Below are 10700 nucleotides of genomic sequence, written 5' to 3'. Positions count from 1 at the left end.
TGACATGGGGGTGAGTAAATTATCAGGAAATTTTAATTTGAAAGTGAACTAATCCTTTAACCCTGGTTGGGAAACACTGACCTAGTGCATTTCAAAAGACTGCAAGTAAACTCAATTGCACTCCAGCCCAATAAGGGGAGCTTGTCTGCAAGTCAGTTCATGCACCTTCAACCAATGATTGAATAGAAGCAGCAATAGCAGCCGTAATCGGTGGCACGCTGGGGGTAAACTGGCAAAGCAACGTTTATTCCCGTGCAATTATCACAAAGTATTGTTTTTGTGAATGATTGCACGCCGGTGCCCGCACAATAGATTGCAATGGCACCGGGCTGGCAAGAGATCGCTTCACAGCATGTGGAGCAGATAACGGGATATGTCAGAGAAACCCTGTCGACCGGCCTCGTCTATCTGAAGTCAGAGCTGGGAATAGACTTGGGATTGAATCCTGATCTCTGCGCTCCATGGCTGCTCCTTTTAACGGCCTGGGTCGGTCTAGTTTTCATGCTAATTTTATGGGTCTCGGTCTGTCGTGGTTTCTCAAAAAGACTTTCAGGGACAGAGAAAGGAGACACCGTTGAAAACACCGGTCCAGCGCAACCGGTGAAGAAGGCAGATGAGCCCAAGAGAAGGAACAGAAAGAAGAATGCTGAGAAGGTTTGGGGTTACTGACTCGATTCTTTTGAATCGGTTCACCAAAAAGATTCTATTAGATTAGTTTTGCTGCAGGTTGCATCGACACGCCTGTAGGTGGAGACAAGCGAGTGTTTATTGAGCGAGTCATTGAATTGTCTCAAATGATTTAGTAGAAATACTGAGGTGTTTATGATCAAAACACCAACTGACATTCAAATACTATTCAAAACAGCTGTCAAATGGCATAATTTGAATGAAATAGTCACTCTTAATACAAATATCAGTAATAACTTTAACATGTACTACTATCTCATTGTCTTTTGTTTTAAAAGTCAAGCAATTTTCTAAATGTTTCACAGAAGGCCCAGAGGAATGGACTTGCTGTTGAACCACAGGAAGATGCCAAAGTATTGGACGGTCAAGAACCACCAGAAGGAAAGACTGACAAGGTCATAAAGATGCATTGTTTCATTCACTTTGACATTTAGGTTTAAAGGGATATTTCAGCCGGAAATGAAAATACTGTCATTTATTCATTCTGATGTTCCTGGTGGTTTTAGGCAAAGAAGAATAAGAAAAAGCCAAAGCCTCCTGCAAAAGAGAAGAAATCCTCTGTATCTGTTGATGGCAAAGAACCTGATGAAGGTTAATATGAATCCTGTACTTTATAAATGGTACACAGAATTAGTACAAAGAACTTAAGTGGTTTATTATAGATAAAAAAAAAAATAAAAAAAATATATATATATATATATATATATATATATATATATATATATATATATATATATACAGTCAAACCAGAATTTATTCAGACACCTTAAACATTTCATTCATTAATTCAGTTTATTCACTATAGTTTAAAAAAAAATGGTAATAAAATATGACAAGATCTCAGAGTTAAACTGTGTCAGAAAAAAAACATTTCTTAATTATGTCAGATGACACTTAAGCAAAACATGGTCAGGTCAAAATGTCTGAATAATTTTTGGTTCCAAAATTTTTACCAGTTTTACAGGTAGTCCACTGTATGAAGAATTTTTGGGTATAATATGTCACAGTTTGCTTTATTTTGCTATCCTCACTTACATAAATGTCCTGCACCTACTAGTAAAAATATCAAAAATGTCTGAATAATTTTTGGGTTGACTGTGTGTATATATATATATATATATATATATATATATATATATATATATATATATATATATATATATATATATATATATATATATATATATATATACACACACATACACACACTACTGTGCAGGTCAGTATTTTCACCCCCAAAAAGGGTTTAAGCCAGTTATTTATATCTTTTTGCTGTAGTGTGTCAGTAGTAAATATGAGTTTACATTTACAAACATTTTGCCATTAATTGTAATAATCCCAGTGAGATTTTTGTATGCACAAGGAGATTTTATCAATTAACTGGTAACACTTTACAATAAGGTTCATTAGTTAACATGAACTAATAATGAACTGCACTTCTACAGCATTTATTAATCTTTGTTAATGTTAATTTTGACATTTACTAATACATTATTAAAATCTTGGGGATACTAAGACTTTTGCACAGTAGTGTATTTATATATAATAAAATAGTCTACAGAAGAATTTTCATAATAAATACCTGTGGCTCAGCACTTGAATTTTATTTGCGTACAGTGGTTGGAACATGATTGTCATGGTAATTGTATCTGTCAGGTAATTGGGAAACCAAAGTCAGTAACCGTGAGAAACGACAACAGCGGCGGAAGGACAAGCCTCCAGGTGATGGGTCAGGCAGCCCAGTAGCAACAGCAGCTTTGACTGCCTTTAGTACCATGGAGCAGGTCCAAACCACCCCAGAAGAACCAGAAACCACCATCACCACCACCGCTGTTTCTACACCTCCAGTCCAAAGAGAAGTGGAGGGTATGTTTACAGCTGGAATAAGTTTGAAAATGCTCATATGATCATTATATATATATATATATATATATATATATATATATATATATATATATATATATATATATATATATATATATATAATGGGTGAATCAAAATCTTTCAATCAAAAATAATCAAAATTCTTTTCTCCCTTATCTTTTTAGTTGACCCACCTGAAATTGAAGCAAGTTTTGTACGAGACAATGTCGTTCCTCAAGGTAATCAATCAAATGTTCACAGATTATAATGTGAAATATAGATAGGCTTATTTACTCATTTCTTTGTTTATGCTTATATTGATCATGCCTCCTGTGGTCTTGTAGTGACACCATGTTGGGAGGAAGTGCTGGCTGTTAATGGTTCTGGCTGGAGTGATCTGGGCCTGCAGCTTCCTCCTCAGATGGCCAGTGTTCAGGCAGAGAGCTGGACCAGAGTGACTGTCCCTACTGAGCGTCAGACTAGTGAACCCTCTACCTGGCCCCAAGATATGGAAGGTACTGAGAAAAAAGTTTCAGTAATCATGATTTCTTCAGCATATTTTGTCTTATTATATGTCTTATTATACATGTCTTTATTAAAATGATGGACTGGTTGAACCTTGGTGCTCATGCAGGAGATGCATGGTTTGAAATCTGACTTGCAACTGGTTACTGGTCAATCACGTTTATTAATGTCTTTTCTATTGCCTCAGTCAATAAAAAATTATAATAACTGTCATAATCAACTCCTTGTGTACTATTCAGTACATATCAAAGTATTCAGGTCTGATTAAACTGATCAAAAGTGACAATACAAACATTTAAATTGATTTCAAATAAATGCTTAACTTTCCATTCAAGAATGAATCCTGAAAAATATATAAATATATGTATATAAATACAAATAGATACTTTTTTTATTATTATTATGCTTAATACAGGCTCCTGGACCATTGTGGATGGATCTCATATTCCAGTTTCATTCAGTGGATTGACTGCTGGTAATTACAAATTCCTGAAATAAATGCGTAACTAAACTGTAGCTCTGCTCATATTCAGCCAGGAGCTGTTTCTCTGTACCACTTAATCGTGTACAGCATCTCCAGTTCCACCATGATCTGTCTTATAAAAATAACTAGATCCATAAACAAAAAACATGTTTACTCTGTGTTCACAGTCCCTGACCTGAGTTGGAGTGCTCAGCCTCCTATACCAGTGGATGACGAGTGGTCTGGAATAAGTAAGAATCTATACATGCCCAGAATCTGATTTCATTCACATAAACAGAGTCACAGACTTACTAAGAGTTGCTGTCGTGATCCTAAGACAGCACATCTACAGATCCATCATGTGATTGGAATGCTCCATCAGAGGAGTGGGGGAACTATGTTGAGCAACAGCCCATGAGCACACTGCCGCTGGAGCCGCCAGTCCCGGAAGTGGCACAGGTCAGTCCTGGAAGTGGCACAGGTCAGTTCGTTGTGCAGCTGTAGGCCTGTGGATACAAACTTCATTTTTACCTCACTGAATTAATAACGAGAAGGAACTGAAATCAGTTTCTGATCTGGGTTGAGAATCCAGAATCTGTTTCTATATTTAGAAATATTGATTGTGATGAGTGAGAAAGACTGGTGTTGCAAATAATACAGAACAACACAACAAACAAACATAGTTTGTTTACAAACTGAAGGGGGTTTGTGAGTTGATAAAGCTAATAATTATATCACAAAAATGTGAAATTAAAATAATTTTAAAATAAAAACGATAAAAATAAAACCTAGTAAAAAGATTTTATTTGTATACCTGCATGTCAGGTGACCATTAACTGACATCAGAGAACAGTGAGCATGCAAACGGGTTAAAATATTAAATTGAAATCTAAGGGGGTAATAAATATTTTAGGTCAAAAGGGCTCGCTGACAAAAAATGGGAATCCTTGGCGCAACTAATGTAGTCCCATTAAAAATATATGACTCTTGAGTCGGTTCTTTTAATGAATCAGTCAAAATGACTCAAATGAATCTCTATAATTCCAACTCAAAATAAATGCATTAAAGATATACCTTATTGAGTAACACTTTACTATAGTTCCATTAGTTAACATGAACTAACAATGTAAAATACTTCTAAAGCATTTACCTAAACATTTCAGTCTTAGTTAACGGTAATTTTAGCGTTTACTAATACATTATTAAAGGTGCCCTAGAATTAAAAATTGAATTTATCTTGGCATAGTTAAATAACAAGAGTTCAGTACATGGAAATGACATACAGTACAGTGAGTCTCAAACTCCATTGTTTCCTCCTCCTTATATAAATCTCATTTGTTTAAAAGACCTCCGAAGAACAGACGAATCTCAACATAACACCGACTTGTGTACGCCCCCAATATTTGCATATGCCAGCCCATGATCGAGGCATTACACAAGGGCAGTCAGTATTAATGTCTGGATGTGCACAGCTGAATCATCAGACTAGGTAAGCAAGCAAGGACAACAGCGAAAAATGGCAGATGGAGCGATAATAACTGACATGATCCATGATAACATGATATTTTTAGTGATATTTGTAAACTGTCTTTCTAAATGTTTCGTTAGCATGTTGCTAATGTACTGTTAAATGTGGTTAAAGTTACCATTGTTTCTTATTGTATTCACGGAGACAAGAGCCATCGTTATTTTCATTATTAAACAATTGCAGTCTGTATAATTCATAAACACAACTTCATTCTCTATAAATCTCTCCAACAGTGTAGCATTAGCCGTTAGCCATGGATCACAGCCTCAAACTCATTCAGAATCAAATGTAAACATCCAAATAAACACTATACTCACATAATCCGACGCATGCATGCAGTATGCATGACGAACACTTTGTAAAGATCCATTTTGAGGGTTATATTAGCTGTGTAAACTTTGTTTATGCTGTTTAAGGCAAGCATGAGCTCTGTGGGCGGGAAGCATGAGATTTAAAGGGGCCGCAACCTGAATCGGCGCATTTCTAATTATGCCCCAAAATAGGCAGTTAAAAAAATTAATAAAAAAAAATCTATGGGGTATTTTGAGCTGAAACTTCACAGGGGACACCTTAGACTTATATTACATCTTGTAAAAAAAACGTTCAATGGCACCTTTAAAATTAAAAGTTGTATCTGTAAAAGGGACCTGAACTAACTTAACTAACAATGGACAGTTTTAACAAAAAATGGTAAATACTATAACAAATGTATTGCTAAAGTTAACTAATGGGACCTTATTGTAAAATGTTGTCCAGTTTTGTTTTAATAAATGGTACTTTGAAAAAACATTGTCATTAAAATAGTATGGCTAAAGAATCATTAATGGAATCAGAATGAACCAAATCCTGACACTTCGCATCCCTATAACCAAGCAGTTGAACAAAGGCTGAAAACTGCCTTATTTCTCTTCATCCTACAGGAGTCCGATAACGAGAAAGATAAAGACGAAGCAGGCGCCCCTGGTAGCGGTAAAGCTAAGAAGAAGAAAAAGAAGAAGAAGAAGGTAGAGGATGCTGGACCTTCTGCTCAGGTGAGGATATTTCCAGAAATTATAAACAAAGAACTCATCTGTTACTTCAAACCTAATGCAGAAAATCTACATCATATTCAGGCGCAGGTGAAGGCAGAGAGAGACACGAGTGTTGCGACACCGGCACAGAACATGACGGAAAATGTCTCAGCTGCCACAGCAGGGGTGAGAACTCAATGTTTTTCAACATTCCTCTGGCTATCAGCAACAAAACTAGATCCTAAAGTTGTCGTCATCTTCACAGCCACCGCCAGCTCCAGTACAGATGCAACAGAGAACAAGTGGACCCGAGCTGACTGACAAATCTACTCCTGTACCAACACAAAGTACGTTCAGCCACCATATATAAAAGCATTTAAGTCTAAAGTGCCCCTATTATGCTGTTTTAAAGGTTCCTAATTTTGTTTTGGAGGTCTCCCACAATAGGTTTACATCAGGGACGGACAACTTCGGTCCTGGAGGGCCACTGTCCTGCACAGTTTAGCTCCAACCCTAATCAAACACACCTGAACAAGCTAATCAATGTCTTCAGGATTACTAGAAAGCTACAGATGAGTTTCTATCAGGGTTGGAGCTGAACTCTGCAGGACTGAAGTTGCCCATCCCTGGTTTACATGCATCCAAGGTCAAATAATTTTCTTATAATACACATAGTAGCATCACCTCTTTTGTCAGTGTCTGAAACGGTTCAGTAGAGTGGTGCAGGTATTACATCACTTTGTAGGCCAAAATGCGGAAACTAGTTTTAGCACATACGGTTCCATCGTCCTGAAGTCAATGGGTTTTTTGAATAGGATTTTGGTTAAATGGCTGAAATAAGGTCTGTGTTGAACACAAGCTCAAAACACTTTCACGTTTTATTCTATGACATAAAATACATCAGCATTGCTGCACTTTTTTTCTAAGCTGTTACATGTCTAGAAAAAGGCGTTTGCTAACAAGTGGCTAAATGGGACTACAGAGGCTGTCGGAGACATTAAACGTCATCAGTTAAGCTCAGTCTGCTTTTACAGCCTTGTTATGCTTATAATTGTGCTCTTATGAACTATTCTAACTCAGACTTTATGGGAAAATGTTTTTAGATAAAAACCAAAAGAGTTGTCGGTTAGTGATGGTAATGACACTGAAGTCATGAGACCGTGGTATAGTTCGTTGGTAGTAGTTCTGCATTTAGGCTTCAAAATTCATAAAAGTGGTGTTCATCTATAAAATGCATCTTGATGGACAAAACATGGAAGTATCATAAACTTTTGCTGATCACAGTGCTTGTTTTTTGTGATAATGGAAAAATTCTATTGGGTTTTCATCGAGGGAACCGGTATGATGCTAACTGCCGCTTGGCCTTACAAAGTGACGTCATACCTGAACCACTCTATAAAGGATCCAGTCTCTCTAAACCCCTTCTCTCCAAGAGCCAACTCTGCTCTGATTGGCCAGATGGCCCAGTCTATTGTAATTTTGCGCTTACAGCACATGTTGGAAAAGAAACGCCCATTACCATATCTGAATTTCAGTTCTGGAGGCTTCCTCAGCATTTTTATACAATAAGTAAATTTGAACAGTAATGATGGTGTCGGTTTTACCGTATCAATTTGAGCCCTCCTCATCTTTTGGAAATGCATGCAAAGTAAACTTTCTTTTGCTTAAAACAGCATCTTCTCAACATGTTCAACCAAACTCTTTCAGGCCTCAGCTACAATTACAATTTGAGGTAAAAGTAGACTTTGTTGGTGGCATTTTGCAAATTAGAAGCTACGTTGGTTTGTGCAGGAAGTAAGACTGAAATTACTGACGACTTGTTTCAGGCAGTTCAGAATCAGTTCGTTCTTTTGGGAGACAATTCCATCATGTACTTTGCAGACCTTTTACATTAACAAATAGCTATATTACATAACATGTAATTTAAAAAAAATGTAATTGGGGCACTTTTAAAGGGATAGTTCACCCAAAAATGAAAATTCTGTCATTATTTACTCACCCTCATGTCGTTCCAAACCCGCAACATTTTAGTTCATCTTTGGAATACAAATGAAGGTCTTTTTGATGAAATCTGAGAGCTTTCTGACCCTCCGTTGACAGCTGCGCAACTACCACTTTGGCGCTTCAAAAAGTTTATAAAGTGATTGCAAAACGAATCCATATGAATTTAGTGGTTTAGTCCAGATTTTCTGAAGAGACTCGATTGCTTTATATGATGAACAGATTTAATTTAGGCTTTTATTCACAAATAAACATTGATCAGCGAACATAAACAGAAACTCAACCGAACAAACATCTTGCAGAAGCTCTAACGTGCTGCGTAACACACGAGAATGAACCTCATTGGTTCTCACACTCAAGCAAAATTCATTATATAAAGCAATCGAGTCTCTTTAGAAAATTTGGACTAAACTGCTCAATTCATATGGATTAGTTTTATGACCTCTATAAGAACTTTTAGAATTGTCAAAGTGTCAGTCACGTAGCTGTCAATGGAGACACAGAAAGCACTCAGATTTCATCAAAAATATCTTCATTTGTGTTCCGAAGATGAACTCAATTCTTACAGGTATGGAACGACATGAGAGCGAGTAAATAATGACAGAATTTTATTTTTTGGGTGAACTATACCATTTAAAGGTTTGCAAAACACTTATCTCATCTCCACTAGAAAAAACGGATGACAGCTTGGAGTCCCCGAAACCACCAGTCAAAAAGAAGAAGGCTAGAAGAGAGACATGAAGAGTACGGAAGAGATGACAACATATGCAATCTTGGGGTTGTACAGAATTTCATACTTCCCGAGTGACTCATTTTTTGATACCCTTAATCCACTGTGTTGTGAATCCCATCCTAGTGTCCACATCCCATTAGCTATATCTAGACAATGTACTGTAACATTACATGAAGGGACACTCCAATCAGATTAGTTTTTCTTTTCTTTTTTTTATGTATGTTAATTGCTAATTATGCAGTCAATTTGATATGATTTGTATTTGCAGCAAAATGTTTTTGTAAGAAGATCCTGGTGATCCTCATGAAGCACTAGGGACGTATCAAGAACACTTGAGATAAATGCACAGGAGCCTATAGATCATTGAGCTGTTACATGAGAGCGTGGTCTCATCTTTCATTCATGAAACACTGAGGCGGTTTAGAGTGCACAAACTTAGCTGGTTTGTTTTACTGTCATTAGGAGGAAAAGCAACAAATCAAGCCATATGAGAAAACCGTACCGAACTCTGAGAGACTTGCTGCGAATGAGCACGAGTAGATGACGCTATTATCAGACAAACCACTTCTTACCGTACGCTTTGGTGAAGTAGTAGTGACGTCGACCGGGTTTTTGTGATCAATGTTACACCAGGTACAGCAGTGTCAGGAAAATTTCAATGCCTTAACTTGTGTTGTGCAAGATGGCAGCATTGATCTGTCAGCTGCATGCGGTTTCCTCTTTCGTATTTATTGGTTAATATAAGTCATGTTTAACGAGTAATAAAGATTAAAGATTTTCTTTGCACAGCTGTGTTGGTGTCTGATTATTCTGTTTTAAGTTTTGGCATTTTCACTCAAATTAAACTCATTGTCGTTCCAAACTTCTGTGGAACACACAAGAAGATATTTGGAAAATTCCTTTTTTTTTTTTTTTTTTTTCATGCAACGAAAGTAGATGGGTTCCAGAGACTCCAATGTTCTATTGTGCACCACTGACTTCAACTGTATGGACAAAAACAATAAAAACATTCAAAATATGGGTAACTTTAAAATAAGATGTCATTTGTTAGCTAATCTATTAACTTGTATTAACAATGAGCAACATTTTTTACAGCGCTTACTAATCTTTGTTAATGTTAGTTAATAAAAATTCAATTGTTCATGTTACATTAACAGATAAAACTTTAAAAAAAAAAATATTAGTAAAGATAGAAATTAAAGACATGATGAAACAAGTAGAAAAGAAAATCTTTAATATTGTGATTAGTTGGATGGGGGCTTGGTTTTATTAATCAGGCATTTTGTTTAAATATTACGAACACAAAAATATGAACGGATGGGTGAATCTCACAATAACGTACATTTAACATGCATGCATTCACAAAGCTGTCAAACTAGAATTGATAAAAATTGGAAGACACACCTCTTAATTTAAGAATAAACTGTGTCTGCAGGAACAATCATGGCAAGTGTTTCATATTTGGATCTGTGGCAACATTCCCATAAATCACAAATGGTTAAAACATCACATGTGGTACTTGTCCAATCAATGCTACTGACCTCATAAATACTCAAATAAGAAGGTTAACCCAAGATTACTTACCCTCATGTCGTTCCAAACTTGTAAGACCTTCGTTCATCTTCGGAACACAAATTAATATATTTTGATGAAATCCGAGAGGTTTCTGATCTCCCTATACAAAATATGTAAATTCCAAATTTCAAGGCCCGGAAAGGTAGTGAAGACATCGTTAAAATAGTTCATGTGACTGTAGTGGTTCAAGCTTAATGTTATGAGGTGATGAGAATACTTTTTGTGAGCAAAAACAAATAACTTTATTCAACAATTTCTTCTCTTCCCTGTCAGTCTCCTACGCTGTTGTCGTAGTAAACACAGTGCAGCGCTTCC

General features: G+C 36.3%; 1 protein-coding gene across 2 annotated transcripts; it reads left to right on the top strand.

The window, feature by feature from the left end:
• The first annotated feature begins 133 nt into the window (after positions 1-133).
• On the top strand, positions 134-9596 carry mtdhb (metadherin b). 2 transcript variants are annotated; one of them, XM_048152725.1, is made up of 14 exons: positions 134-654; positions 993-1082; positions 1194-1278; positions 2344-2553; positions 2736-2789; positions 2895-3065; positions 3491-3550; positions 3727-3789; positions 3876-3997; positions 5987-6097; positions 6179-6262; positions 6342-6423; positions 6639-6641; positions 8748-9596. In XM_048152725.1, the coding sequence occupies exons 1-14, from the start codon at positions 319-321 to the stop codon at positions 8816-8818; spliced, it is 1542 nt and encodes a 513-aa protein (XP_048008682.1). In that variant the 5' UTR covers positions 134-318; the 3' UTR covers positions 8819-9596. The 2 variants fall into 2 exon arrangements, with proteins under 2 accessions (XP_048008682.1, XP_048008683.1); XM_048152726.1 differs by lacking the exon at positions 6639-6641 and having other exon boundaries at positions 136-654.
• The last annotated feature ends 1104 nt before the right edge of the window (positions 9597-10700 follow it).

Source organism: Megalobrama amblycephala, linkage group LG13, assembly GCF_018812025.1.
Source record: "Megalobrama amblycephala isolate DHTTF-2021 linkage group LG13, ASM1881202v1, whole genome shotgun sequence".
Taxonomy (NCBI): Eukaryota; Metazoa; Chordata; class Actinopteri; order Cypriniformes; family Xenocyprididae; genus Megalobrama; species Megalobrama amblycephala.
This window is presented reverse-complemented; position numbering and strand designations above follow the sequence as displayed.

Excerpts from the sequence above, each read along its gene's own strand:
- mtdhb (XM_048152725.1), top strand. The coding sequence starts at position 319 with ATGGCACCGGGCTGGCAAGAGATCGCTTCACAGCATGTGGAGCAGATA. Across the intron at positions 655-992 it reads GAAAGAAGAATGCTGAGAAG|AAGGCCCAGAGGAATGGACT; the intron begins GTTTGGGGTTAC and ends AATGTTTCACAG. Across the intron at positions 1,279-2,343 it reads TGGCAAAGAACCTGATGAAG|GTAATTGGGAAACCAAAGTC; the intron begins GTTAATATGAAT and ends TGTATCTGTCAG.